Source organism: Sus scrofa, chromosome 13 (assembly GCF_000003025.6).
Source record: "Sus scrofa isolate TJ Tabasco breed Duroc chromosome 13, Sscrofa11.1, whole genome shotgun sequence".
In the NCBI taxonomy this organism is placed as follows: Eukaryota; Metazoa; Chordata; class Mammalia; order Artiodactyla; family Suidae; genus Sus; species Sus scrofa.
Window position 1 is genome coordinate 89,431,161 of NC_010455.5, and position 14,029 is coordinate 89,445,189.

General features: G+C 37.3%; 1 protein-coding gene across 3 annotated transcripts in view; it reads right to left on the bottom strand.

The window, feature by feature from the left end:
- Positions 1 to 14,029, bottom strand: part of CP (ceruloplasmin) — a 66,828-nt gene that overhangs the window by 34,448 nt on the left and 18,351 nt on the right. For all 3 annotated transcript variants that reach the window (XM_013991587.2, XM_021068574.1, NM_001267694.2), the window contains 3 exon segments: positions 11,706 to 11,845; positions 9,719 to 9,871; positions 8,485 to 8,696 (listed from right to left, as the gene is read on the bottom strand). In XM_013991587.2, coding sequence (XP_013847041.1) covers positions 8,485 to 8,696; positions 9,719 to 9,871; positions 11,706 to 11,845 — 505 coding nt within the window.

Below are 14,029 nucleotides of genomic sequence, written 5' to 3' on the forward strand. Positions count from 1 at the left end.
TTAGAGCAGGTCTTTCTTACTAATTAATTCTGTGCCTAACACAGCATTTTTTTTTTTTTAGCGACTTAAGTGATTGTAAACAGGAAAAGTCTCAGTGAACTAGAAATAGAATTAAAAAAAGAAAAACTAATAGCCAGTGTCATACTTAGTGGTAAAGCAACTTATTTTCATTAAGGTCAGCCACTAAACAAGGCATTATTTAACATTATTCTGAATATTTTATCTGATCTGAAGCTACATGCCTAATAATGAAAAGCCAGAACTTTTAATGCTTCTGTATACCTTATTTTATTGTGATGCTTTCATTTGCAAAATGAAGATCACAAAGTATGTAGGGGGTTAAACTCAAATTTCAGGTCTCAACCCACAGAAAATCAGTTCCTCTTCTGCAAAAATGAGGATAACAATACTTATTAACCACTTGGGTTGCTGTGAAGGTTAAATGAAGTAAAATATATTAAAATGCCTAAATGGAGTTCAATAAACATGTCTCTTTTTATTCCTTTCCAAGGTAAGCACGAGATCAAAGAATGGATTTCAAAGGTAGAAAACCATTTATCTTCTGTTACATATTTGAAGTTTTTAAATGATGGTATTACCATTTACAATAGCCAAATAAAAATAAAATATCTAGGCATAAACTTTACAAAAAATATCCAAAGCTTATATAAGGGAAACTATATAATTTACTCCTAAAAAATACAAAAGTAGATTTGAACAAGTGGAAAGATATGTTTCTTGCATAGTGTTACTCACTTTATTATAATGTCTGTTTTTCCTAATTTAATTTATATATTTGAGACAATCCCAGTAAAATACTATCGGGATTTTTTTCCCTGGAACCGAGTAAGTTTTTACATGGTTCATTAGAAAGAATAAGCAAAAATAGGCATTAAAATGATGAAAAAGAAGTGCAATGGGGGTATGGCTGTAAGTCCTTTAAACATGTTATAAAGTCTCCATAATTACAATAGGATGGTATTGGTGCATGAATAGAGACCAAGGGAATAGACTAGAAAAATCAGGATGTGGACTTAATTGTGTATGAAAATTTTAGCATCTGATCAAGGCCCTATTAAAGTCAGTGGGCTAAGGGATTCACGTTGTGGTGTGGTGGAAATGAATCCAACCAGTATCCATGAGGATGTGGGTCTGATCCCTGGCCTTGCTTAGTGGGTCTGGGATCTGGTGTTGCCTTAAGCTGTGGTGTAGGTCCCAGATATGGCTCAGATCCCACATTGCTGTGGTTGTGGTTTAGGCCAGCAGCTATAGCTCTGATTTGATCCTTAGCATGGGAACTCTATATGCTCAAAGCACAGCCCAAAAAGCAAAAAAAAAAAAAAAAAAAAAAGACTAAAGTTTGACTTTTAATACTTTAATAAATGGTATTGAGATTAATTGCATAGCCATTTAGAAAAAAGATAAATTTGATTCATTCCTTAACTGTACACCAGGATAAATTCTAAATGGAACAGATATTTCAAATTGGAAAATGAAACCTTACAAGTACTTGAAGGCAGTATGAGTGTGTTCCTTTATAACCTGGGAGTTGGGAAAACTTTCTTAACTATGACTCAAAATCCATTAACAGTAATGAAAAAGATGATAGAAATAAAATTTTGATATGCAAACAACAACATTCACTGGGCTAAAGATATGAACAATTCACATAAAAGAAGTGAATTTAGTTCTTAACCATTTGAAAAAATGTCCAACAACTGGTAATAAGAGACACAAATTAAAATTACAGAGGTACTGCTTATATCCTATCATATTGGTAAAAATCCCCAAATTTGACAATACATTTTGGAATGAGGCTGTGGAAAACAGATAATCTAAGCTCATACGTGGTGGGAATACAAAATAATGCAATTCCTATGAAGGAAATTTGGCAATATCTAGCAAAATTATATATGTATTTATCCTTGCCTCAGCAATGCCACTTCTAAAAATTTATCCCAAAGGTATTCCAGCAAAAATAAAAACCTGTATATGAACAAGGCTACCCGTTGTAATTATTTGTAAGAACAAAGACTGGAAACAACTCAAACACCTACCAAATAGTGGACTAATTGTATAAACTGTGATATGTTTACATCATGGGATAATATCTTTTGTAAAAAAGAATGAGGAATATTTCCATATATTACAGTATGGAGACTTACATATTGTTAAGTAAACAAAAAGTGAAACTATGAATACACATATTTGTTTATTTAAAAAATAAAAGAATAAGAATAGAGAAGAAATAAATGACATTGAAAATGGGAAGTCAATAGGAAAAAAAAATCAATGAAACCAAATTTGAAATTATTTGAAAAGATCAGTAAAATCAATAAGTCTTTAGTCAGGCTAATAAAAAGAAAGAAAGAAAAAGAACACAAATTACTAATAACAGAAATGAAAGAAGGACATTACTACAGATCCTGTGCATTAAAAGAATAATAAAAGAATACTATGAACAATTCAATGCCCATAAATTTGATAACCCATACAAAATGGATCATTTCCTTAAAAGATACGATCTGCTAAAACTCACAAAAGAAGAAACAGACACTCTGATTAGGCATATATCTATTAAAAAAAATTAAATCAATAGCTAATATCCTTCCAAAACAGCCCAGAAGTGTTCATTGATGAATTCTACCAAACATTTAAGGAAGAAATTATACCATGTTTTAAAATCTATCAGAGGACAAAAACAGAAAGAATATTTCTGGTCTCATTCTATCAGACCAACATTTCTCTAATACCAAAGCCATATAAAGATACTACAAGAAAACTAGAAACCAGTGTCTCTAATGAACATAGATGTAAAATACCTTTAAAATGTTAGCCAACAGAATCCACAAATGTATAAAAAGAATTATGCACTATGACCAACTATGATTTATCCTAAGTATTCCAGACTGGTTTATCATTCAAAAATCAATTAATGTGATCCATCACATCAGTAGGCTAAAGAAGAAAAAGCACATGATCATATCAATAGATACCTAAGAAGCATTTGACAAAATCCAACACTCATTCATGATTAAAGAAAAATTTCAGTAAAATAGGAATAGGGGGAATTTCCTCAACTTGATAAAGAATATTTACCAAAATATTACTGCTAACATCATACTTGATGATGAGAAAGGAGAACATTTTCCACTAAAATAAGGTTCAAAACAAGGATGTTTCCTCTCACCACTCCTTTTCAATATCATATTGGAAGTTATAGCTAGTGCAGTATGACAAGAAAAAGAATTAAGAAAAGGCATACAGATTGGGAAGAAAGAAAGGATCTGGTTTTTGTCCACAGATCACATGATCATCCATGAAGAAAATCCAAAAGGACAGACAAACTCTTTGAACTAATAAGCAATTATAGCAAGTTTGTAGGATACAAAGTTAATACACAAAGGCCAATCACTCTCATATATATCAGCAATGAAGAAGTGGAATTTGAAATTAAAATCAATACCATTTACATTAGCATCCTACCAAATGAAATACTTAGTTATAAATATAAAATGATACATATAAGCTCTATATGAGGAAAGCTATAAAACTGGTGAATGAAATTAAAGAACAAAATAAATAGATATTCCATGTTCATGGATAGGGAGATTTAATACGGCCAAGTTTCAGTTCTTCCCAATTTGATTTATAGATTCAATGCAATCCCAATCAAAATGCCAGCAAATTGTGGGGGTCAACAAATTGATTGTATAGTTTATATGGAGAGGCAAAAAACCCAGGATAACCCACAAAATATTTAAGGATGAGGTTGGAGAACTGATACTTCCCAACTTCAAAACTTACTATAAAGCTACAATAATCAAGACAGTGTGGCATTGGTGAAAGGACAGACCAATAGATCAATGAAAATAATAGAGAGTGCAGAAATAGCCATATAAATTTAGTCAGCTGATCTCTGACCAAAGAGCCAAGACAATACAATGGAACAAAGATCGTTTTTTCAACAAATGGTGCTATAATAAATGGATATCCACATGCAAAAAATGAATCTAGACATGGACCTTAACATGAGTTAACCTTAAATTAACTCAAAGTGGATCACAGACCTAAATATAAAAGACAAAATCATATAACTCCTAGAAAATAACATAGGAGAAAATCTTTGTGATTTTGGATATCGTAATAACTTTTCAGACACAACACCAATGGCACAATCTGTGAAAGAAAGAATTGATAAACTGGATTTTATTAAAATTAAATTTTGTGCTCTGAAAAAAGTAATGTCAAGAGAAGACAAGTCACAGACTGGGAGGAAATATTTGCAAAAGATACATCTGATAGGAGTTCCCATCATGGCTCAGTGGTTAACGAATCCGACTAGGAACCATGAGGTTTTGGGTTCTATCCCTGCCCTTGCTCAGTGGGTTAAGGATCCAGCATTGCCATGAGCTGTGGTGAAGATTGCAGACTCAGCTTGGATCGCTCATTGCTGTGGCTCTGGTGTAGGCTGGCAGCTACAGCTCCAATTAGATCCCTGGCCTGGGAACCTCCATATACCATGGGAGCAGCCCCAGAAAAGGCAAAAAGACGACAAAAAAAAAAAATTGATAAAGAATCTCTTATTAAAACATACAAAGAAACATAAAACAGCATTAAGAAAGTAAGCAATCCAATAAACAAATGGACAAAATATCATAAGACACCCCAACTAAGCAGATGTACAGATGACAAAATTTGAAAAGATGTTCTACATTACATCGCATTAAAACAACAATAAGCTAGCACTACACACCTATTAAAATGGCCAAAATCTGCAACATGACAACAACAAATTCTGCCAAGAATGCAGAGCAACAGGAACATTCATTGCTGGTGGGAATGTAAAAATGGTACAGTCACTTTGGAAGATAGTTTGGCAGTCTTTTACAAAACTAAATGTACTCTTATCTTTGATCAAACAGTTGGGCTCCTTGGTATTTACCCAAAGGAGTTGAAAACTGATGTCTACACGAAAACTTGCATATGGATATTTATTCATAAAGCAGCTTTACTCAAAGTTGCCAAGAGTTGGAAGCAGACAAGATGTTCTTCGGTAGGTGAGTGGATAAACTGTGATACATCCAGACAGTGGAGTATTATTCACTGTTAAAGAGAAATAAGCCATTGACCCCATAAAAAGACCTGAAGGAAACTTAAGTGCATATTCTTAAATGAAGAAGCCAATCTGAAAAGGCTACAGTTGAATGATTCCAACTATATGACATTCTGGAAAAGGCAAAACTATGGAGACAAAACTAAAAAGACCAGGTGTTGCCAGGAGTTGGGGGTTGGAAGGAAGAGATAAATAGGTAGAACACAGAGGACTTTTAGGGCAGTGAAAATATTCTGTATGATACCATAATGATGGATACATTTGTATCCACACCCACAGAATGTAAATACCAAGAGTGAATCATAATGTAAATCATGAACTTTGGGTAACAATAATGTACTAATGTTAGGTTCATCAATTGTAATGGAGGTAGTACTCTATTGGGAATGTTGATATTGGGAGAAGCTATTGGGGGTGGGTAGCAGGTATATGGGAAGTCCCTGAAGTTTATCCTCAATTTTGCTGCGAACATTAAAGTTCTCTAAAAAGATTAAGTCAATAAAAATAATAATGAAAAACAAATAAAAGAAAAAAGTGAAAAAAAATTACCTATAGTGAGAGAATAGATGAGAGGGAAGAAAGGATAGAAGCTAGACTTCTTTGAATATACCTCTTTTTGTAGGTGTGATGTTAGAATCAGTTAAATGTTTTGCATAATTTTAAAACAATGTTACAGTTTTAAAAGCAATCCCTGAGGAGTTTGTGGCGCAGTGGAAACGAATCTGACTAGGAACCATAAGGTTGTGGGTTCAATCCCTGGCCTCACTCAGTGGGTTAAGGATCCGGCGTTGCCGTGAGCTGTGGTGTAGGTTTCAGATGTGGCTAGGATCTGGCGTTGCTGTGATTCTGGCGTAGGCCGGAGGCTACAGCTTTGATTAGATCCCTAGTCTGGGAACCTCCATATGCCAAGGGTGCGGTCCTAAAATGACAAAAAAAAAAAAAAAAAAAAAAAAAAAAAAAGCAATCCCTGAAAAAAACAGAAGCAAAATGATTTAAATAAACCTGTGTATCCAGTGGGTGGCAAAACTACACAGAATGGAATTATTCTGAGAATTTAAATCTGTTAATTTTTTTTTTCTTTTTGGCTACAGCATGCAGTGGTTTGATGTGGGATCTTGTTCCCAGGCCAGGGATTGAATCAGGGCCTGTGGTCATAAAAGCACCAATTCCTAACCATGAGACCACCAGGGAACTACCTTTAAATATGTAATTTGATTGAATATTTCTAGTGGGATTTACTCTAAGAACAAAAAGGGCTACAAACTAATCTTAAACTGTTTTCAGTAATTAGATGATTTGGTATAGTGTTATAATTGTTATTTTAAGGCTGTTGTATGTATATTATGGGATAAAATGAGTACATATTTATGCTGGTGTTATTGAGAACTCAGCTTTTTCAGTGCAGATGAACAGAGATACAGATGTAAGATCAATGAAATTAAGTAAAAAACAAACTCCATAGCATTGAATTTGAATAGAAACTATCAATATACGGAGTTCCCGTTGCGGGGGAGTGGTTAACGAATCCAACTAGGAACCATGAGGTTTCGGGTTCGATCCCTGGCCTTGCTCAGTGGGTTAAGGATCCGGCGTTGCCATAGGCTGTGGTGTAGGTTGCAGACTCAGCTTGGATCCCGAGTTGCTATGGCTCTGGCATAGGCTGGCAGCTACAGCTCCGATTAGACCCCTAGCCTGAGAACCTCCATATGCCGCGGGAGCGGTCCTAGAAAAGGAAAAAAAAAAAAAAAAGAAAGAAAAAGAAAAGAAAGAATCAATATGGACTCATGATGAATTTTATCTTAAACTTTTTTTCCAGTTCTGCTCATTGAAACTGCCTAGGAACCATTATTAATCCAATAGCTCTAGGCACCCCTAATGCCCAGATTGTTCAAAAAATAATTCCTTTCCTTTTTTTTTTTTTTTTTTTTTTTGTCTTTTTGGGGCTGCACACACGCATGGAGGTTCCCAGGCTAGGCGTCAAATCAGAGCTATAGCCGTCAGCCTATGCCACAGCCACAGCAAGGCAGGGTCTGAGCCTCGTCTGCAACCTGCATCACAGCTCATGGCAACACCAGATCCTTAAACCACTGAGCAAGGCCAGGGATTGAACTGGCATCTTCATGGATGTTAGTCAGATTCGTTAACTGCTGAACCATGACGGGAACTCTGGATGAAAAATAATTTCTTACTGAAAGGAATGTGCTTTTGGGGAGAAATGACTGATTTCAGGTCTGGCTCAGAAAATACACAGTATAAACCTGAAATAACTTTTTTAAAATTAGAAATCAAAGAGGCTTCCAAGACTACTGAGTTCTTGTAAAAATAAAGGTGCCAACCTGAACAAGTCCCACAGCGGCAAAATTTGAACATCAGTAAGGATAATGGCAATGCATTGAAGCATACCAAATATGCCTAGATCCATGAGTTCACAATCACACTTAAAAAGAAATTAAGAAGTATGCAAAAGGAGAACTCTTAATTTGAAAACTCATAAATAAAAGGAAAGAATCAAGCATTTGTCATTTCCCTTCCTCCCTCCCTTCCTTCCTTTCATCCTTCCTTCTGTCCTTCCTTCCTTGTCATTCCTTTCTTGTACAACAGGTACCTTAGGGTAACCAAATAGTCCATTAAGGGAAGCCTTCTGTTTTTCTTTTCTTCTTTCTTTCTTTCTTTTTTTTTTTTTTTTTTGTCTGTGTCTATAGCATATGGAAGTTTCCCGGCCAAGGATCAAACCCATGCCACAGCAGTGACCCAGGCCTCTGCAGTGGCAACTCTGGATCCTTCACCCACTGCACCATAAGAGAAATCTGGGAAGCTTCTGTTTTTAGAAGTATAGTAGTAGCTAATATACAAAGAAAGAATGATGGAATCAAAATATTACTATTGCATAATCTCTAATTAGTTTATGAATCTTGGAAACAGTTATCAGTGGCTGAAAACATCCCCAATTGAGAGATAATTGTATATTATATACTCCCTGATAGAGATACCCAGTACCACACATGAAGTAGTTTGAAAAAAAAAAAAAATCAAAGTTGTAGACCTAGCCACAGATTTATAGTAAACAGAGAGAAAGAGAAAAAACATGTTAAATGACACAACAGGAATGCAATCAGTAAAATCTATACATGAAAGCTATGGGATAAATGATGAAAAATCAGATTCCAAGGAAAATCTTGTTTCCAACTCATCTTGGAACAACCACACAAGCCAGAGAATCTTTGCACAATATAGATACAAGCCTAAGAAGAAATATAATAAATATTATGTGTGGAACCTTCCCTGCCTCAAAACCCAGAACTTTTCCTTATAATGATGATAATTCAAAGGGATTGGAAAATCATTTTCATTTTCCTTATTGGACTTACCAGTCTCCCATTTGCAAGTAAACTTCCTTTCTTGCATATTTTCATTGGTCCAATAAGCCCGGTGAATATATCTTTGGTGGGATCCACGGCAGAGTAATACATCTTAGTTAGACAGACAGGATCTTTGTAAGTGGGCCCCACTTCTTTGGGGACAGTCCATTCATAGGTGAATGTTTCTTTGGGCGCCACATGTGAGGCAGAAGGAGGCACATCTTTAAGAAAAGTCACATTGGAGAGGTGAAGAATGCTTTCTAATGTGGCCATTTGAGCCACGGAGTAGACTGGATTTAATCCAGGACAACCTACTTCTGTGCTCCTTTTTATGAATTACAATGGAATCCTATTTGTGCTCTGGTGTCAGGTCACAGATAGGTAGGAATTCCTCCAGGAAATCTCCTCTAAACCTCTGTCTGAGATTGGTGCCTGCTATAGTCTGATTGTTTATGTTTCCTCCAAATTCACACACTGGCATCCTAATGCCCCAGATGATGGTGTTAGAGGGAGGCCTTTGGGAAGTGACTAGGTCATGAGAGTGGAGCCCCTCTGAGTGCGATTAGACTGACAAAAGAGTACCCTAGCCCTTTCCTCCACGTGAGGATACAAGTCTGAGACTCAGAAGAGGGTCATCACTGGTCAGCCTTGACATACCTAAGCACTTCGATATAATAGTATATTTTGTGTCATTAAAATTATATTTATAAAATATTTATAATGCTAAGAAAGCAAACTCTAGGTTCAAAATCATACTGGTAAGTGTATTTATATACTATGATTCACACACATGTAAAACATACTAGGTACACAGAAGAAAGAGTAGAGGAATTATACAAAAATACAACAGTGGCTGACTATAGAACTCTGATAATATTTTTGGCTACACCTTTTGATATTTTTCAAATATTCTAACATGTATATCTAATAAGTGCAAGAATATTTTGCAAATTTAACAATCACCCAAAGAGAACTCTGGAAAAGGGTAATTGACACAATCCAAATAAGTTAATACCACAATTGTCAATAATCACTCATTAAAGCAGGACAAAATTCCGTAAGTCAACTGGAAATGGTAGAGAAAGAGGTTTACTTGCTGCCTGGCATGATGCTTGAGGATGGCATATGAGCAGTTTCCTCAGAAGTTCCTGCCTTCGGTTTTGGCAGCCTGACAGTTTTCCTGGGGTAACCAGCATAGTAGGTAATTAAACATTATCATTTGGTTACAGAGTGCTGTACTCACTTTCACTTGAAGAAATGTAATGTGAGGCATAGTATGTGCCCTCCTGGCTCTTACTGACTCTCACCCCAGTGGGCTCAATACTGAGGGGATATGCTCCTTTGTTACGGAAGGTGACTCGGATGGTGTCTCCCACCTCTGCCCAAATGACAGGACCTAGGGACAAAGAGAGTTATTATCCTCCCTGGTAACACAGATAAAAAGACACTTTTCTCTGCCCTGTCTCTGTCTGGTAAGAACTACTGGAAGCAACATGCTTTTTGCAGCAAACAGAAAGCTTGGTTGGTTATCTATTTATGTACTTATTTATTTTAGTGCCACATGTGCTATGTATGGAAATTCCCAGGCTAGGGGTTGAAGTGGAATTGTAGCAGCCTGCTTAGACTACAGCCACAGCAACACAGGATCCAAGCCGTGTCTGCAACCTACAGCTCACAGCAACACTGGATCCTTAACCCACTGAGCAGGGCCAAGGATCAAACCTGCATCCTCATGGATACTAGTCGGGTTTGCTACTGCCAAACCACAGTGGGAACTCCAAAGCTTGGTTTTTTAAAAGTCTGTTATCACTTTGACATGGGGAGGCTGGAAAGAAATGAGAAAGGCTTTTCTTTCCCCCCTGCAGCATATGGGAGTTCCTGAGCCAGAGGATTGAATCTGAGCTGCATCTAAAACCACAGCTGCAGCAACAGTGGATCCTTAAGCCCCTTTACCACAGTGGGAACTCAGAGAAGAGCTTTTGAATTAACTTGTTACTATTTTTATCCAAGTCAGTGCACAGGCTTCTTACCTCTATAAAAAACTATTCCCAGTGGGTACACTCTTCTCATTCTAGTTTTTTGTTGCTAGATGTTTGTTATTTGTGCTAAGAGCCAGGAAAATGCTATAAATCTTCATCACCCAAAGGGACTAAGTTAAATTGTCTTGGATGTGAAAAGTAAAATCTCTGTGGATTTTCTATCACCAAAATTAATATTACTACTAAATAGAGAACACAACCACAGATATACAGTACATAAATATTTTTACATAATACATAAAATGAAATTTATTGAGAGCGTCTTATGTGCTCTTCTGAGTATTTACGTGTATTAACTTATTTAATCCTTACAAACTTTATGGGGTAGGGACTCTGCTGTTATTATTGTTCCCATTTTACAGAAAGGGAACACGCACAGAAAGTTGAGTACTTTCAAAGGTCACACAGCTGATAAGTGAAGATTGAGGACAGTCTGAATCCACCCGCTTGCTCTTTCACCCAAGTGCCTGAGCAAGAACAGGTATCTGGGCTCTGCCTCAGGGCAGTGTGCAGAAGGCTCTACAACAAACCCAGCCTGTCTCTTTAGTAGCCTGGATTTTATTTCTAAGGAAATATATCTTTAGCAAAGAGCAGAGGCTAATAGCTTTGCCTATTGAAACACTCTCACATAAATATGCAATTCCCCTTTACCTCTTTGAAGAAAAAAAAGGTCATCATTTGTTTTCTTTTTTTTTTTAATCTTATTTTTGGCCTTTTCTAGGGCTGCCTCCGCAGCATATGGAGATTCCCAGGCCAGTGGTCTAATCGGAGCTGTAGCCACCGGCCTACATCAGAGCCACAGCAACTTGGGATCCAAGCCGCACCTGCAATCTACACCACAGCTCACAGCATCGCCAGATCCTTAATCCACTGAGCAAGGCCAGGGATCGAACCCGAAACCTCGAAACCTCGTGGTTCCTAGTTGCATTCATTAACCATTGAGCCATGATGGGAACTCCAAAAAAAAGTCATCATTTGAAGGTAGCCTGAGTTTAATATTGAAGATTTACTACTGGTAATTTACATTTAGAAAAATAATTAGCTGCTGCATTTGATTGATGATTGATATTCCACGGCCACAGTTTATATGTAGAAATCATGCTGCAAGTTCTGAAACTTCTTTTTCTTTCTGAGGTTGGTTGTAGCTCAGGGGAAGAGTACATCAGGCATAAATATTCTGTACAGACTCACCTAGAATGCCAAGATGTTCCTCTTCAGGTCCTCTCTCCTTTCGATTTGTGAAGGAGGCATCTTTGTACTCACGGTAAACCAGCTTTTTATATGAGCCTCCAATTCTTGTAGAACCACGTGTAAAAAACACCTCTGAAGCACTGCCAAAAGAAAAAGAGTTAATGTGGCACTCAAAAGCAGAATAGAAGCAGGTATTCACATAGGATACCAACTGAAGAGAAAAATTCTGACCAGCACTCAGAATCATTATCTGTGATTTACCAAATACTCGAACAGAAGCAGGTAGTACTAGGCACTTCATACAAAGATGTTCAGTTAAAGGGTGGAGATCATGGCATAGAGATTTTACTTGTTCAAGTGATGGGAACAAATTTCAAGAGGGCCCACATTAACCCCTACAGTTAATTGTCCTTCAATAGAATTTTTTAACCAATTATGAAATGTCTAAAAATACAGTAGCTACTATGTATTGCGTATTAGCCTTTCGAAGCTTCCACTTGTTGTCTGAAACTGGCAAGCCAACAAAGTTGGTATCATTCTCCCCCACTTTACAAATGAAGAAATTAAGTCTCAGAAAGGTGTTTGCCTTGCCAAAACCACACCATTTGTCTCTTCTTCCATTTGACAAATGTACTCAACACCTGCACTTTGCCAGGAACCCTGTTAGGTGCTGGTGACACACCCATAAGCAAGCTGGACCCATCCTTGTCCGCATGGACTTTATGTCTGTCCCCAAAGACAGGCTACAAACCAATCAATATAAGAAAATGTAATAAGCACAGGGTGTTATAAAATATTTCTTCTGAGTTTGGGGGAAGCGGTGGGGAGAAGACCCAAAGGCTTTACAGAGGAAGTAATTTTTTACAACTATCTAGAGAAGAAGTGAAGTTAAAAAGATGGAGTATGTATGGTGGGGAGAATGGGGCAGGTGTTTACGAGGAGGAAACAGCCTGCAGGAAAGCTCAGAGGAGAGAGTATGGCATGTTTTTAGACTAGGGCGGGAGCATAGCAGGCAGGGCAGAGCAGAGGAGTGGAGAGTGAGGCTTGGAGAGATGGGGGAAGGATCTAGTTAAGGTTTCATATCCCATCTCAGGGCAGTGGGAAATCTTTGAAACATTAAAGCACTCAGGATTAGGGTTTTAGCGATCCCTTAGGCAGTGGCAAGACTAAGGTAGGGAGATCAATCAGCAGGCTACTTTTAAAATCTCAGTAAGGAGTTCTGTGGTGCAACTAGATCAGCCATGTCTCTGGAGCACTGGGACACAGGTTCAATCCCCGGCCTGGCACAGTGAGTTAAGGCTCTGTCTTAGGTCACAACTGTGGCTCAGATCTGATCCCTGACCCAGGATCTCCATATGCTGCAGGGCAGCCAAAAAATAAAAAGAAATTAAAAAAATCTCAGTGAGGGGTAGTGATGACTTCAGATGTGCTGGCAAAGAGGCTGGAGAGAAGCAAACAACTTTCCAAGATATTTAGGATGTAATGAGGCATCATTTGATGAGGAGAGAAGAAGGGATTGATTAAGGAGAGAGGGATCAAGGGCTTGAGTGATGGATGGTGATAGCATTCAAGCAGAGGAAAATACTCAGATTTGTGTTCTAAGTTGGGTTTATATTTGGACCTGTTGATTTGGAGGGGTCTCATCCAAGTGGGATGTCCATTAAGCAGTTCAAAATGCAAATCTGCAATTTATAAAAGCCTTTCTTGGCTGGAGATACAGCTTTGGGAATCACCGCATCTGGATGTCAGTGTAGTGCGGACTAAAGTCTCTGCTTCAGGAATCACAGGCTTGGGTAAGAGCCAGATCCAGCTATTGACCTGTTGTTTGTCATGAGTAAATTACTTAACCTTTCCAAGTAGATGTGTGGTAAATAACGCTTCTCAGAAGAAGAGGTGACATTTGAGCAGAGACTTGAAGCAGAGGTGTGGCATAACTTTACTGACATTTTTGAAAGATCACTTTGGCTATTTTAGGAGTAATGGACTGTAGAAAAGGAAGACTGAGGCAGGAAAAACATCTGGTAGGCCATGAGATATGTACAAGATGTAACTTCTCTGCATCAAAGGACACAATCAAGAGAGTGAAAAGAAAACCTGCAGAATAAGGAGAAATATTTGTACAGCGCATATCTCTGACAAGGGATTAATATCCAGAATATAAAAAGAACTCTTATAACTTAACAACAACCAAAAAACTCCCAAACAACCCACATAAAATTAGGCAAAGGAAGACATTTCTCTAAATTTTCAACAAACACATGAAAAAATGCTCAGTATTACTAATCAGGGAACTGGAAACCAAAACCACAATAAGATACCTCTTT